Source organism: Platalea leucorodia (assembly GCF_965183815.1).
Source record: "Platalea leucorodia genome assembly, chromosome: Z".
NCBI classification, from domain to species: domain Eukaryota; kingdom Metazoa; phylum Chordata; class Aves; order Pelecaniformes; family Threskiornithidae; genus Platalea; species Platalea leucorodia.
In genome coordinates this window covers 46205238-46223228 of record NC_138858.1, presented here as the reverse complement: position 1 = coordinate 46223228, position 17991 = coordinate 46205238, and the positions used below count along the sequence as shown (strand labels likewise).

Below are 17991 nucleotides of genomic sequence, written 5' to 3'. Positions count from 1 at the left end.
ACTCATTCTAATACTTGCAGCTACCTTCACGTGTGTAATGTAGACCCATAACCAACAAAGCATTCCTGAAAAGAATTTAGAAGCTCTGAAGCAGGAAGGCAAGCAACCCAATACAATTTTTATTTAAATTACATGATAAAGAAGCCTTTTTTTCCTGACAAAGCTGTGCTCAGCTTTTTTTCCCTGACAAAGCTGTGCTCAGAATTCTTACTCTCAAGGATGTTTATTTATGAACTGTATCAGTGACTAAGAAGGATTTGTAACGAATACATCAGTCATTTTTACTAAATGATTTTTAAACACCTTTAAATGTTAACTTTCACTATGCCAATGGGAGAGAGATCAATCACTGTTCTGCCCAATATGCAAATGGGAAAACTAAGGCTTAGGGAGCTTACGGAGTCTCAAAAGCAGTCAAGCAATATGTTAGTGGATGACACTGGACCACATTCATAGAGTAAAAATTTCTGTATGTTTATTGATCATAGTTATTACTCTTTTTTAACTTGGCTAGATTTATTTGGAATGACCAAAGATTTAAATTATTGATGTTAGTATATGTCACAACAGCACTTTTCCAGACTTGGCTTATATCCCAAGTTAGATATTCTTATCCTTGTTGAATCCAAGATGAAAAATTTACCCACCATCTCCAAGCAGAACTATGTGTTAGCATTCCTTTGAGGTAGAATTAGCAGCTACAACCTCCACTCTACGCCATTGTGTTGGGAGATCGGCCATCCCTACTCACACTGAGCAGTATTCTGAAGGAGGTCGATTAAAATGAGCAGGTCTACATAACAGAATAAAATTCTGCCAATGTGAATTAGGGGTTGGAGCATCTGATCAAAACAGAGAGTCAGCTGGCTGCTCATTGAGTAATTGTTCAACGGTATATGCAAAAAATAAGCAATCTGGTCTTAACAAGCTTGTCCAACATACACAGGGATTTTGTAACAAAGGCAAAAACCAGACACCAAGTGCCTTAAACATAAGAAAGTCTTGCCTTACAAGTGCTGCTGTATGTCATTCAGCTACTAAGATATGCTTGCATACCTAGGCTACAGCATCATACTGAAAATTGGAAGAAGCTACAGATTAAAGAAAAAGAACATTCAGATTACAATGACAATAAAGCCATTTATACATGCTTTCATTTTCTATTAATAGTTTTCTTTGTTTTTTGATCAGTCATATCTTACGGTGCAGGCCAAGGAGGCTTAATGTGGAAACAGCACTAGTCTACTTGCTGCTGGAAATATATTTTGATAGTTTATGCAATTTAGGTCCAAAGTTTACTTCAGCAGTCTCTTTACAAGTAAGAGATGACATATCAGCCTGGCTGAGGTGACTTTAAAAGTCCCAGAAGGGTGAATAATTCCCATAGAGACAAAGAAATCTTCCCAATCACTAAATCTGAAATGTCAAAGTACCTCTTGTAACATTAGGAGATCGTAGACTGTCACAGACAAAAAAATAATTCTTTCTGATCATGTGGTTCAAATAATTGCAGCAGTCATGCAGAAGCATTTCTACTTGGCCAGGATTCTGAATTTTCAGGAAATTACCATCCTGCATGTCTGATCACTATGGAAATCAATTTTTGACATATAACTGAACACATACACCACACTTGTAATGGGGTAGTGTTCTACATTCAAATGAATTGCTAAATATCCAGATTTGGTCAGCTATTAGTATCACTTTGTTATTTGTGCATATTTATTAAATTTAGAGCATTTGACTGCCAGATCCTTCAGGCTATAATTAACTTTACCTTACTACAGTGCTCTAAAAATTGGTGTCTAGTCTAAGTTAGTTAGCTGAGTCCCCTCCACAGGCAATGGAGAGAAAGAGAGGCACCTCCAAACAGTCAGCCAATTCACCTTCCTCGGGATAAGATGATGTTTTTTCTTGAGTTCTTATTTCTGTCTGCTTACTACAGAGATCACGTACAGGACAAGCTTAAAACTGGACACCCAAGTTTTACATAGTTAAAGGCAGATCAGGTGGATTGTACCATTTATTCTGTCTCAAGCAGCAGAATCAGAATAACAATTTTTTATTTGTTATTGCATGAATCGAAACCAATACAGCTTAGTGTTCCAATGTTGAAGCAGAGCTAGCAGCTAGGGAAAAATACCCTTATTTGTGCATTGAATTTGTCTTACCTAGGGATAAGAAACACAGCCTCACAATTCCAGTTTGTCCTTTTTTTTTTGTCCCCCCAGAAACTAAGCTTAATTTAAAGTGCGAGATTTCCGCAGGAAAGAAAAATCTACGCAAAATAATAACACAACATTTGCTATGTGCTGCCTTTGTTTAATATACCCTCTATTTCTTCCAAAGCCAAGAACAGCTCATTTCAAAACACTGGCTTTGAAAATGAGCTTATGACACTGAGGGGAATTGCACTGTTCTGACACCACACTAATCCAGGCAGAAACACCACTAATAAGTTGCTCAGCCTCTCCTGAAACTTTGACATTTTTCTCAAGGGCAAAGACAACAACGCTGCTCGCTCTCTGCCTGCAGGACCCTCAGTTTCAGCTAAACACCTGTCATTTGACCATACGCAGTCTTCTTTCTTTATACTTTCACACACCTTCTTTTTTTTTCCCCCAACTTAGGACATTCTTGTTGGCATCCATCAAAAAAAAGCAACTTGTTTTAACATTTTACAGGCATTAACTATTTTTTTCCAAATATGTTAGCAATATACAGACTATTGCAAAGATCTACTCTGAATGTGTTGAGAGTCAATACCGAAGAACTGTGAAGTCCCTGGAAAGGTTTCCACTAACTTGTTGGGCTTCGTATCAAGCCCAAAAAATAGATCACAAACAGATTGCTATTTCACAACAAATGTCCTAGAGAAAGGACAGAGGGCCTGATATTTATAGAGGCTGCAGTTCAGTAAAGCATCTGTATTCAGAAAGGCCACTTACCACCTGCTTATGTTGCAGTTAAGCATCTGTAAGGACTTAAATCTGCGGTATGTGTGATTTCCTGAATGGCCTTCTGGTTAAGGTACTGTATTGGACTGTGGGATCTGCGTTCAATTGATTAGCACTATAACAGAGCTCTTACAAGGCTGGGTAGGTTCTTCACTTGCTTTGTACTACAGTTCCCTACTGTAAAATGAGAATGCTAGTACATCCATTATCTCATCCCTTGTCTATTTGTTTAGATGATAAGCCGATCATAGGACTGATCTCTTAACATGCATACATACTGTTCATGGCCGGATTCAATGCTTCAGAGCAAGCTCTGTAAAATACTAACATTAATAATAATTTGAAAATTAGCATTATAAAAGATGTCTGTATATCAGGCTTTCATTGCACAAGGCCCGAAGGCACTCTGCAAACTGTAACATAAACCCACTTAATTCCTCAGTCAAGGAGAAACCACTTCTAGAATAAGATCTTGCAGCAAATGAACAGCGCACATGAAAGTGTGCAACTTTTTTCTTTTTTTGTAAAGGAAGATAAAGAGTCTGCCATATCCAACTGAAAATACTTCAACAAGCATAACTGCTTAATCTGGATATATACATTAATATACGTCAATCATTTTCAAAGTAAGCTATTCCAGCTAAATATGGAGGCAGAGTTAGAGCAAATCAAAGACTAGTGACTGATTAGTGATTCTGTCAACTAGCCATAGCTTCCTGCAGGTAAGATTTCCTTTGTTTTTTGTCCAGCATATATATTTTGGCCTACCAAAAACATGGAGGAATCAAAAACACTGGAAAAAATCTTTCCCAATGATTTGCTTTGGGAGTTGGGTGCTTACCAGCTGTTTGTCTCAGTCAAAATCACCACATTCATGACTGTGAGTAACGAAGAAAGCAAGTATGAAGGAAAGAGACATATACCTGTATAGCTGAGTAGTTTGAAATTACAGCATTATTTTAACATAGATTTAGTACTTAATTGACAATTTATGAAGACATCCAAGCAATGTGGCTAGTAAGCCTGAGTTATTAACAGTACAAATAGCAGAGCTGTAACACAAGCCTTCCTTTGTCTGTCATGTATTATTAAAACCATAGCTTTATTAGTACACTTTTTTATTTTATTGAATGAAATTAAATAAAAAATACCACCACAAAACCCCAAAGAACACTACTGACCTGCTCAAAAAAATTTGCAGTTGTAAAGAGCACAAGCAGCTGAAACTGATTTATCTGAGGCTGGTGAAATTCACCCTTTGTTACTGGGTCTTAAAAACACTGAGTCTTTGCAGAGCTCACATGTTGGGCAGATGTGGAAAGGATCAATTTACAGCAAAGACTATGGGTGTAAGCCTTGGGGAGAACAGAGCCACTGGGAGTTTTATCAAATCTACTGAACTGTGATATACAGACACATAAGAAGGGGTTTGGTTGTTGTTTGGTTTAGTTTGTTTTGTTTTTAATGTAGTAAAGTTTCAAATTATATATAAGGAAATAAGATGCCTCAGTTACAGGTGGGATGTATTGTAGATTTTCTACAGAAAAGCCAAGATAATGTGAGGCTATAGCCAATGCATGTTATATTTTAAAAGGCTTTGAAAACAGAGAAGGGCAATCATAGATATTTGTTTGTCCTTCTTGCCAATGGCCCTTCACACACAGAAGTAATCTGCCTTAAGGGCAAGTTAGGAAATTCTAAAGGACCAGAAGATACTGCTAGGCCTGTCTGATGTCAGTATTCAGCTGCAGTCCAGAAACAGGAGGATCCTGCCTTGGAGAATGGATTCCTACCACTAACATGCCATTAAAATTGAGTCAGAGCAGGAAGTGAAGTAGCCCTATGAACTAGGCATGTAATCCTCCTCCTCTGAGTACAGAAGGCAGCAAAAATCAATGACTGCCACTTAAGAAGTTACATCTGTATCTTGGAACTGCTCATCGCTGGGAATGTACTAAAAAAATCTCCTGTAACTAAAAACTAAAGGAATTAAGTACTGGAAGAGTGAGAATCTTTTAGATACAGTCTGCTGCATCCAATAGCAGAAAACTAATGTTGCGTTACACCAATGTAATAATTCCAGAAAATTTCCACGCTGTTGTATGATCACTTTCTGCCAATGTTAATCCTGTTCTCATTACAAAAGTCTCCCATAAGCTAAATTCTACTCCTAGCTACACTAGTTTGCCTCTGTTGTCACAGCTGAGGGAAGGATTTGGCTTGATTCCCTACTACTAATTTGTCTTTTCTTATTTTTTTTTTATGATTAAGTCCAGCCTTACAAACTTTAGTATATTAGAGTGCTTAGTATTTTTCAAGCAAGAAGCATATAGTTTTAACATTAAAATTTTACTTGGTAGAATTGCACAAGCCTGGGAGGTTTTGTGTGCTACAAAGAATTTTGTTACTCAAATCTTGAAATGCATTTCATTCCTACAACTGAAACTTTATGCAGAAAAGCACTCATCAGCAGATGATCTCTAAAAATATTTCATTTTTATCTTTCCTCCCTTTGCTTTTACCTCAGGCTAGTACTTGTGTACTAGCAACAGAATACATTCAAGAATGAGAAAACATCTTTGTAGCAGATAAGGAATTAAGGCCTTCTGTATATCCTGATGTTCTATTATTCTTGGCATTGCTGTTGATAAGTGCATCAAAGGTAATTTTGGCAGTAGGTAAGTTCAGATATGCAATATGTCCGATTGTAAAATGAATTACCATAGATCTGAAATTTTGTCCATGCATTCTGGAGTATGATGCAATGCAAATGAGGACATACTTCTTTTGCATTAGTCTCACTGAAAGTTTAAATATTTTGGCATGTTTCTAGGCTGAAAATGAGATGCTTATTCAAACAAAATTTTGCACTGGGTTTGGACTTCAGAGAAACACAAGTGAAAAAAGGAAGAAAAATAGAAATTTTATTAACAACTCAATTTATAATCATGTCATTAAATAATTCACTTTCCCATGTATTCCATTTAATATTCCTGATTATATTTGGGCTGGAAACCCATACCCAATGATATAAACAAAATATCATCTTACAGTACATCACTAGGAACTGTAACACCACCCAAACTAAACTCATGATGCTACAAAACACATTATCTCAATGATAACTAGCTTCTCTTTCCCTCACTCCCTAAGAACAGAAGTGTTTCACTCAAAAATGCAATACATTTGATTGTTATGAATATCTTCTCTCCTTTTTTTTCCAAACTACTCACCCAGATTTATGAAGACTTTTGGAATCCCGCTCCCCAAAACTGCATTTTTCAAGTGAATACATTATTTTTAAAAACTATAATATGTAAAGCTCCACTACAAAAGAATTTGTATTTGTAGCACAGTCTGCAGTAGCACAGAACAAACCAATGGATAAGCAGGGGTGGATTCAAAGCTCTGCTAAAGACTAGCTGTATCACCTTCGGCCAGTCACAGTCACATACAGCAGGATTTTGAAGGACATGTCAGGCAATTAATGCTGGATTTCCGTTAGCATTTTCCATCCTTCCCCATTTGGCACATGGTGTGACAGGGAGGGGATGGTACCAGACTACTGCTTGAGGAAAATCCATCTTCTCTGGTTTCCCAGATCCGTGGCAAAGCTCTGGCCTCCTTGCTGTAGGGTGCCATGTGCCAAAAGCAGCTGGCAGGAGGATCACAGATTAATCTGAGGAGGCAGCTGCGCCTGGCACTTCAGATTGCGTAGTGAGTACAGGACTTCACTGCTGCCCTAACATGCAAGTTAAAGGCACTGCTTGGGGGGAGCATGGGATAGCAACAACACAGCAAGTCTCATATTTTTTGTGAATATACGTCTGAGAAGTTTCAGAGAAAGATACACACACACACACTTGAAAAAAACAAGCAGAACAATACTAAATGAACTCCTACTATTTCTGGCTAGCATAGCTGATATTTAGGCTGATTTCTACTTTCTTCTTTGACTTTTCTAGCCTTGTTCTCACTTACTCTTTTTGTTCAGGGATGTCTTCCAACAGCATGGAAAGAAAATCCTGGAAAATGAACAAAGCACCACAGTTAGTATGTTTATGAAGACATAACTCTGCGTCTGCATTGCTAGTGAGCAATGGATTTATAAAGACTGCAGATAACAGAATGATAAGAAAGAAGTTTATATACCCACTAGAGTGATATACTGCTCAGTTATTTATACAACATACGTTATGTTTGTCAGTTTTCCAACCCACTCAAGCAAAAAGTGTCAATATTGAAAGAAAATGGGCTTGAAAAGCCTGCTGACTATTTTAACACAATCCCACATTCCCACTTTTATTTAATCTATAATACACAAACAAACTATATTTAAAACTGTTAAAGGCTGCAGATTCACATACTCAGAGGCTAAGAAACACCAGAATTAAGGGTGTTTACGTTCTCTCCACTGTGCTTATGTTATCACACTGTCTTTAATTACATAACCACATAAGGCTTTTTTTTCCTTAATGCACATACCTGATTGGAAGATCACACCTACTCCTCATTCCATGACAAAATTCACAATGTTGCTGCCAACCACACCAACTAAGGAGTAAATTCTTCAAAGAAAAGGTAGCTAGAATTTCTTTCATGGATTTACAAAGAAGGTGCAATGCCAGTGGAACAGCATTAGTATCATCCTCACTTAAAACAGTATGAGAAGCGCTCTTTAGAAAGTTACACCTGACATCACACAAAGGTTCTCTGGCACCCCACGCTATACAAGACCTAATTTTAATGACAATCAGTTTGATAGAATGCACTCCACTGAACAATCTCATAAGAAGATTTATTAATATGAATTATTCATTTATGTGCTATTTCATAAAGCAATACATCCACTTTATTAATACTAATCTTTCTGGAGACAAGTTTCATAGGCTAATGATGTTCCTCACTGCAATACGTGCGTGCAGGCTGATTTCTGATTGCAAGTACTTGCTCTCTAAGGTCTTGAAGACTGTTTCCTAAAAGGCAGAAAATTTTTATTTAGGGACTCTGCTACGGCATTCAACAAAAGATGCTGTTTCTCTGTCTGATTATGGTATTGTTAGGGAATCAAAGGAAGAGTGATTGCACAATTGAAACTACTGGTAACAATGCCCAAGCTTTCCTCCTTTAGATTACAAGTGAGATTCACGCTATGTTGTAGTGGCTGCAAAATTTGCTTATGACAAAAGGTAAATCACACAGCACTGGGCTCAGTGTTGCTGTGGCAAGAATGCCATCATTAACTGTGCCACGAGGCATTCTGTCCTAACTACAGTGTATTGCTGACATGGTGATAAAGTGTGAAATACCCTTATTTCATACTACTACTTGCAGTTCTGTACCATTATTCTGTATGTAAACAGAGAACTACTGTCTCCTTCCATGTGTGGAAGTTTTGCTGGAGGTACAGAGTAAGCTTACGTGGAAAGAAAGAATTTGAAGAGATCATCATTAGAGTTGTTTCAAAAGCGTGCAAACTGCTTGTGGTCATCCTTTACACTATATGCACTGTCTCTGAATACATTCATGCAGCTAGATGCCCTGATTGGATTGCATCAACTTTTTATAATCGATCCCACAGAACACTTGAAGATACCTTTGGTATTAGAAGTGGTTTTATATTCTGTATACTATACTATGAAATTAAACAACTCCTTTGTGATTCAAGCTGTCTTCATTTTTCCAAATATCTATTGAGAATAAGGCAGTAACCATCATTCTACACACTTTTTTAAAATGAGGATTAATCTAGTCTATCTTATTTTAACTGTGTCTATTCTGATGCTCCAAAACAGAGTAGAAAAACAAATTACCACTTACCTCATATTTGCATGGCTTTTAACATTTGCCTATTATCAAGTCTGCATGACACATCCCATTATAGGTCTGACTTTTCAGTTGCTTGTAGTTTTGCCAAACTTTAACCATCTGGAGTGAAATTTTATCCTCGGGCTATTTTTTTCTTCCTCCCCAGATGAAATGGTTCAGAAGTGTCCAAGAGAAAAGTTAGGGGATAATGTGGGGGGAGTTTAAACTTTGATGCCATTTCTTTAAGAGGTTCTAGTGACCTTAGACTTGGAAGCAAAGACTTGTGGATGAAGAGGGTAATCATAAATAAATGCTGAGTCAGATCATAAAACAAATTATAGTTTGTTTTTTGTCTTTGTTGCACGTAATTCAATGAAGCCAGAAAGAAAATATGAGTTAGAAATCACATGCCACCACTGTGCTGCATTATTAACAAACAACTGGCTTATATTCATATTATTAAATAATCTCACTTCCCTACATAGTCCTGTTGTTCTTCCCTGGCTGGAAACCCAGAGGCTAGAAAACAACTTTTCCCTATATACAGAAACTGTTATTCTGCAGTTTGTGGAATTTTATTGACATTTGGCCAAACTGAAAAAGCCTTTGAAAAATGAGTTCACTCATGTTCACTAAGGATTTGCTAGACCCTTATAATTAAATTCCCTAAAGACTCTTGTCTGCTTTCACCATAGTCCAGACTGAAGCCAACAATTTTAATCACAACTGCAACTTTGGGCTGCTGCTGAGCCCATCAAATCTGGATACAGACCATGAACTGAGATGAAGTAGAAGTTTTCTTTGCACCATTAATGCACGTAACATGCCTGAGTCAAAGGCAAAGAAGAGTGAGGACCTAATGACTGAGAAGTAGGTTGAGAGAAGAAATTTTGAGAGCCCTAGGAATGAAGGCTACTTAAAGCAGTACCTAGAGAGATTTGGGTTTAGAAGACCTTATATTTCATGACTAAAGATGCTATATTATTACTCCAATTCTTGCCTTGAGCAATGACCAGCATATTGCTACTCTTGAACTGTTTTGCGGCACCAGAAAGGTACCTCTTCCTGATCACACATGTTGATATTAAATAAAGAACACTGAATATTAAAAGACAAATTATATCCTCTTTATGAAAAACTCAAATCTAGATATTTCAAGTACTCTACAACCAATGGATACTTTCAGTTAAATTCTCTAACTGAAATATAAATGGGGTGCATAAGAGCAATGGAGATGTTGTGACTAAAAGTGATATATCTAAAAGGACATTCAGTTGGCAAAAAATAAATTCCAAACGCACTTACATCCAATTCCTTATGAAAATTACCCACTCAAAGTTAAACTATCCCTATCAATTATGCAGTTTGTAAATGACATAACTAAATGGTAAACGTTAGTTTGTCCCTTTTGGGTGGAAAAATAAATAATGAGCACCCTTCCTAGGATCCTGTTTATTTTGAATTCCCTCCCCATTCATCTCCTAGCTTTTATTTAACAAAATCAGCAACATGTGGAAATCCTTCTCTTGGCATTTTGGTAACAAGCCCGGAACACTCCTCCAAAGGTGACAACTTCCTACGAAGAGTAGGCAAGAATCCCCAGCTATATGCTCTATTATCAGGCAGCAATCACTAGCCAGACAGTTTAACAGTTTTAGCCCCAGGCAACGGAGCCACTGACTAGCTCCAGTCAAAAGCAGAATTTGTTGCCCATTTACCCCATGCCAATGAACTGCATTCAGATCACTAGCAATTCCCTCAAGAAAAATGACCAACAACTGTGGCAAACAAGAAAACATAGCACATGCGAGGATCTGACAAGGATTTCTGGTAAACCTTCTTGTGGGTATTTAAGGTGATATCAGCCCCCTGGATGGCCCTTCCCCGCACTTCTCTGACTGGGGTCATTGTCCCTGTGTAGCACAGCAGCAGAAGGCAACCTGTATCCCTGCCCGAGCTGCCCAAATCCACAGTCCAGTGCTTTCACATAAACCAGTCTTAGTAAACTGTCCCTACTAACAAGACTGAATTTGTCCTCTTAGATACAATGTGAATAACTAAGGGAAGCGAGTCTTAAATCACCCCAGCTGTATTTGTAAAAGGGTTTCTGTCAGAGCCCCAGATCTTTCACAAAAAACATCTTCGTACATGTCAAAACACCTCAGAGCAGATAAGGCCATTCAGGGACCAGATAAGCTGGAAATAGAATGACTGTCACTTAATTCATGGAGCAAAGGGTTGGCATTCCTCATTACCTTATTGATGAGAAGGTTCAAACTAGACCTCAGGGGGAGAAGTGAAGGCATGAAGCTTGAACATGCCTTCTCCTAACACTTTGACAACAGAGCCTATGTTGTCTCAAATTCACTTAAAATGTTCTAATTTCTTCAGAAGTTACACCAATTCTCACTGTCCACTAAAAATACTAAACATAGCACCGCCTAAAAATTTGAATTAAACACAGATTCCTTCTATTTTACATGTATAAAGATGTAAGAAGACACATATATACCTAAGAAAAAGATGAGGAACTAGATCTGTTATGTATCAATGGTTCTACATAGAGCCCTCAATTGTTCTTTGGACTTCTGTTTAAGACTATCCAGCAGAAAATCATACATAAGCCGCATTTGACTCTGATTATTTAAAATACATCTCACTAAATCAAACAAAAGGTGGAGCTGTGATTCAGCACTAATAAAAGCCCACATGCTTTGGGACTGCTCCCTTGTCAGTTTGCTCTGGTCAGAATTAAAGAATTTATCTTTTTTCCTATCAAATGATATTGCATAACAAGCTACCAAGTAATTTTAAGCTTGAAAGATGCTAAATGGGAGCTAAGCAAATACAAAAACTGTAGGTCAGCAGAGGAGTGAGAGACTACTGTAACAGAAGTGGAAATGCAAAAAGATACTGAAGACTCAGCTGAAGACTGAGGCTCAAGACTTAGTAAGTTCAGCAGCTATGGGAAGGATTTGTGTACTCTATCAGAAAGATCCAAGACATTTTCAGATATATGGGTCACTTCCCCGATAGAAGACAATTATATGTGTAAAACTTACTGCTTCTTTTAAGATCTTTGTACTTGAGATAAATGATGCCAAAATATACTCCTTTTTTTTTTTTAATACAACTATACCGTTGGACATTAAAATGTGTGACACATTAACTGACGTTTTAATGACTCATCTGTATTTTACATGATTATAAAACATCTGGGCTCCTCTAAGCTTCACTACTCTCCATCTTCTTTTCCAGTTCCATTTCTAGCCCTACTTCATTCTGATCTCTCTGTCCTTTAAAATACACATTTTATCTTATATAATTATGAAAAGAGTATATCAGAAAAAAGAAACAGGAAGTTTTTTCACCAAAAAAAAAATCTTGCCTTATACCATGTTAATGACTTTTACTAACCTAGTCTTACTTATACTTCAAGCACAATATTTCATATGTTGCTTCTTTCAAGATACTTGTATTGAAATAGAGACATGGCCTCAAGTTAGTCAGATTTTTATATGCGAACACAATGGGTTGTCAAAATGTGCAGTCTAATTAACTGATCCATACATTAATCAATTGTCACATACATAAGCATTTTAAACACAGTTAATCTCAGGTTAAATTGCCTGACCTAGTGAAGCAGTCTTTTTTATTGCCTTACAATTGTTAGAACTTAAAAAGATGAACAGAAAGAAAAGCATATGGCATGGTAAATAAAGTGCCTATGAACAATGAAAAGGGAAGAAAATACCAAGCAGCTGCTTCATATGAGAGCAACACCTATTCTACATAAATAAGGCAAAGGGCTTTGCGAAAAGAAAAAATAAAAGGACAGTGATCATGTAGTAATTAAAGATTGTCTCGTAATGCATACATATAAGGAAAGTGAATGACGGCTGCATGGTGCACAGCTAAGAAAAAAGTAGGAATATGTTCATTTATGCAAGAATTGGAACAGGAAACTAACTCAATCTGAGTAAAACTGACACATCTATTTCTGTTTTCCAAGCACATGAGACTGTAGAAAGCAAAGACCCCTGTCCTAGAGGCTGCTGTGGATGGGACAGCACCAGAGTCCACACCATACCCCACCGTTGTCAACAGTTGTTTGCTCAAGCTCACAGGTCAGTAACCATGGAACAGCCAGGGCCAAAGTGCAAAGACAAGTTTTCAGTTCAACTTTTCTCTAAGGAAAAAATTCTAGAGAATGAAACATCAAAATACATGCACACTGCATGCTTAGATTTCCAATTCTGGTTAGAAGAGTTCTACAAGCTAATAGATAGTTGAATGGCAATTTGTGTGTGCAGATACCGATTTTATAGAATGATGATAAAGGTATATGCTTATGCAAATTGGTGTGCAGGAACATGTTGATATAGGTACATATACACTGGGCTTGGATCCATACATCTGCCTTTAAAACTTTTAAGAATAGCATAAATTATTATTTTTTTAGAGCGCTGCTTCCTTAACTGTCATTTCGTTGTAGCAAATTATAACTCTACCAGATGGATGAACACTACAGACCTTGGGTTATTATTACAGCAGACAGAACTACATGAAAATTAAAGTCTGCAAACAATTCAATTCCCAAGGTGTTCTTATTTCAATATCAAACTGAACAACAGCTTTAATTGTGTTAGGAATATCAGCAACTTGCACTCCTTTCTATTTATTTACAGTCAGTAACACTCCATTCATTACTTAAAAAGTTCATTCAAAGCAGTTACTAAATGAATTCTCTCACAGAAAGAAAAATGGAAGATTTTTTTTAAATGCTTCTCAAAGATTCCAGACTTGCTTTACTCGTCTGTTGCTAACTCAACTAAAATAAGCAAAAACTACTATTAAAAACATACTGAGCACACAATCAAAATGGAGGAAAAAGGCAAACTGATTAATGTTTCACATCTGAAGTCATTTCCTTGCACCTGCAGCTCCCATCTAGGAAAAATACTACAAACACCACTGAAAACAAGACTGGTATTCAGAACACGGGCAATTATTTTCACTGGTTTTACTTTCCCTTGTCCCCACAATTCCTAAAGCTGGGAACTTTTACAATTATTTTGGACAAGGTGAAAGTACAACACTATGATATTTAAACTTACCTTTTGCACCTCTATTTATTTTAAATCTTTATTCATTTAAACAGTGACAGCACATTTGTTCAAGAAGGAACTTGAATAATAAACTTTGTACTAACTTAACTTCATTGCTTCTACATTTGCAATTCCTGCTGTGATTGTTTATCTGCCTATACCAGACACCAACATAAGTACAATCTTTAAGATTTCTTACAAAGAAAGTAAATGCATTTACAATTGGATATAGCCCTATCCCCTTTCCATTTTTAACATAGTGACCAAACAACAGGATGATGTTAAAATTCACTTCCCAGAAACTTCAATGGGAGCTGAAGTTAGGCTTCTGTGAAACAAGGTAAAAGCACAAAAAGCACACAATGGAAGTTACATAGTACACAGCTCTTTCTCCACCAAATCAAATATCTTCAAATGAAGGAAAGTATCTTTTTTTGATGTACATTAAGCACATAGCTATGGACATATTGCCCATACTCAAATAAAAAGTAGCTTAAGAAACCCAAAATAAAAAGCATCACTTACTCTTGCTTGAATAATTAAAAACGCTGAACAATTTTTTATCCAGTAACCAAAACGGTTGCTTCTGGGTGCAGAAACAGCATACAGTATTTCATCTTATCAGACTGGAGTTAGATAAGCTACAAACTGATATTTCATAGCAGAGTGCTGGACAATGGCAGAAGTCTCTAGTAGATGGGTAGTTCAATTACAGTGCAATCATGACTAATAGTATAATGTGCTAAGACATTTTGCAGCATTTAAACAGTCTACTGACACAACTCATCTCACATCAACCAGGAGCAACAAGCTAACTTTTTCTCACCAAAATAAGAGCACCTTTCTTACCACCAGATTAAAGCACTGGGCTGCTTCGTGTTTTTAGCAGTTTCATGATTTCTGTAATTTTCAAAAAGTTTCCAGCTGTGTAACCGTGAAGCAGCATATTTATGATTTCAGACATCATAACATAGACAAGGCTCATGTAGTCACTGGCATTTTCCACACTATGCCAAACATAACTGCTCAGGGTCTCAGTAACATGGTACAGTAAACAGCTGCAGCAGTGGAAACATTAACTCCCTTAACACCCCAGACATTCCTCCATAGGGCAGAGCTGCTGCAGTAGAGCTACTATGCCTAACTTCTGGGTGACTTGATGTACAAAAGAATCCACAGTCTGTGGGCTATCTGTAAGATACATGGGCATACATCTCACGCCATAAGAGTGAGATTCAAAACAGCAAGTGCACGAGCAAAGAATCATTGTGGCTGGAAGAAACAGGAAAGCGTTAGACCCCCTTCCCTCAAAATCAGAGGCCCTTACTCTGTGTTGCAAGGAGACACTTATCACCATCCTGAATCCCCTCAAAGATTTCGACCAGAACTCCAAAAGACAGACTTCAGCAAAGAAACTGGTTTCAGAAATTCACTCATACCCCTTCCCTTCTCTTCTCTCTTCCCCTGCCCCTCACTCTCATCACACTGCTTTTCTAGTGATGCCAACTATTTGTCACGTTGTGCCTTTTGTTCCAGGACCGTGATGACCTGGTTCACAGACACCCCCATGAATGCTGTCTTCACAGCATTACAGAAGCAGCAAGCTGCAGTGCCACGGCACAAGCTGGATTCATCACCAATGACAGGATTTCCTAGAACTTTGAGTTCGGAGAGTTATGTCATTCCCTTCTTAAAACAAAACACTGGAGGACAAGACAGTTCCCCTTTTAATGTTACAGCCAGTGGTTACAGGACTCATTCAGAAAGACCTGGGGGGAGGTAAATTTCTATTTATAACTCCAGGTGGGTTCTCTGTGCAACAGATGGTACAATATACTGTGGTGTGACTTGCTCAATCTTTCCTTTTGAAGCTGTTCTACTTTGCGTGGAATAATTATACACCGTTTATGCCAGCAAGCGAACAAGCTGTCTGTCATTCAAGTGATTAATATGTGCAGTTGGAGTTAGGGAGGGCAGATTCCAATTCCTAACTGAACACTATTTTTTACAACCAAGCCTTCACCAATCCAGGAATAAATCCTGTTCTATGAGAACAACTACCCTTAAGAGTGGGCTGCCACTGCATGGTCTCACTGTCAGAGAAAGTCTACTGAAACAAAGTAGCAGCACATCTTAAACATCCCTTTTAGATTATTACTTCAGTTACAGAATGATTTAGAAAGCATGGGAGTATGGACCGCGATGAGGAAACCTATACAGAGGCTGTGACAAGACTGTAGTACAGGTGGGTCAATGTCAGAGTGATGGGGACATCACTCTCTGATCTGGTGAGAAAGAGACCATCCTCTTAAGCAAGACTGTGAAATTATAAGCATTGAATGCAGCGGCATGCAGAGAGGAAGGAAATAAAGTCAGAAATATAACATGCACACACTGTTACGATTTATAGAAGTTTTCAGTTATGTTCCTACTCTGCGTTTCTTCTCTATCAGAAACAGAGAGGTATCAGAGAAAAGACTGACTGATCACAACCAAAACCCATGAGCTAAAAAACTACAGAAGACAATTCCAGTATGGTAAATGACTCTATCTTTGAGAACACCAGTACCTACGAACATTGACCTTTGAAAACATCAAGATTAATAAAAAAAAACCACCCGTTGTTTACATTATCAGATACTAGCAGGGTGTCCAATTATGTATCACTGTGAAAAAAATGTTCTGCCCTCTAGCAGGTAGGAATGTCACCAATATCACCAAGTTACAATTGTCTCTCTATTTTCACCACAATCAGAAGCAGTGATTTAGTCAAACCAAAAGCTTAGGTCATCTGTTTTTTCAGAAAGTGAGGAACAACCCCAAGCACAGTACCTGAGAAAGGACAAGCTGCCCATGGAACTTATGGACAAATTTTCGTAAAGATGCAAGGTATGAAGCCTCTCCTATTGTCCTCGCCAGAGACCGCAAAAGGAAATAACCCTGGAAGAAATTAAGCCAGAAACAAATAGGATGCTATGTTCACTGATGTCTAGAAGAAAGAAGTCTTTATCATATTAGTAAAGCAATTTCAATAGAAATCAGCTGGCAACACTCACCTTCAAATAGTGAACCTGCATGAAGATTTTTTCTGCTTTAAGACCATGTTTGACAATAGATGCTCCAGACTCACTAAATTCTCCCGTGCTCTCCTTTTTGGGCCTAAAATGGTAACACACTACTTAAGTCTTGGATAAGTAAGTAAAGAAAGAACTAATACATTACACATCTCACAGTTGAAAGCAGCATGAATGACATAGTAACTTTAGACACCTGTGACTAGTTCAGTCTTTTTCTTTTCCCTAAGTAAATAACTTGGCTTAGACAGACAAACAAAAAAATTTTGTACTTTTAGTGCAATTTTGTACATAGCTGACCCGACAGCTGGTGTACAAACAATATCCATCACTAAGTTGGTGTACTCTTTTCACTGCCAGCATGACATCAGGTTGCATGCCATTCTACAGTGCACAGACACATTATGAACAAAGAGAAAAAAACAAAAAAAAGGATGGGACGGGACGGGACGGGATGGGAAGGGAAGGGAAGGGAATATTTAAGTCATTATGTTCAACCGGAGATTTCTGTTATATCTGAACATTTGCTTAACAGCTTACATGGCTATACTTGCAAGAATAACCTCTTTCATCCGCATGCAATACACTGCAGAAGAAATAATGTTCTGTTTTTCATTTGTGCCATTTGGGGTTGGAAGAAAGGTAGCTGAAGTTTTAAAAGAGCAAGCCTTTCACACACACACAGGTTTGGGGTTTACAGACAATAACGTCTAGAACAAACCTACTTCTTCACTGCCTGATTTTAAAATGTAATACAGCATCTGGTATGCCAGAAATCTACAGCAGTGAAGTTTGGAGGACTTCTAGGCTTTTATGAGCACAGAGTGAAAGTAAAGAGAAGCTATGCAAACATTTCTTCGTCATTTGTAAGCAGTGCCTTCACAGGCATAGTACTAAAGAGCCCTCTAGCTTTTTTTCTTCCATCCAGAAAACATCCCAGCAAACAGTGGTCTGAGAACAGATGTCTGTCGTAGGAGCCTAATGCTGTGACTGAAACCACCTCTCCAATTCTAAATGTGGATTTTGAAATGCCAGTCTTGGAAA

General features: G+C 37.7%; 1 protein-coding gene across 1 annotated transcript in view; it reads right to left on the bottom strand.

Annotated features, from left to right (window-relative positions):
- The window catches only part of AOPEP (aminopeptidase O (putative)), a gene marked incomplete at its 5' end in the record, with an annotated part of 190019 nt that overhangs the window by 96055 nt on the left and 75973 nt on the right, over positions 1-17991 (bottom strand). The window contains 3 exon segments of the mRNA XM_082335586.1: positions 6939-6982; positions 16706-16813; positions 16930-17032. Coding sequence (XP_082191712.1) covers positions 6939-6982; positions 16706-16813; positions 16930-17032 — 255 coding nt within the window.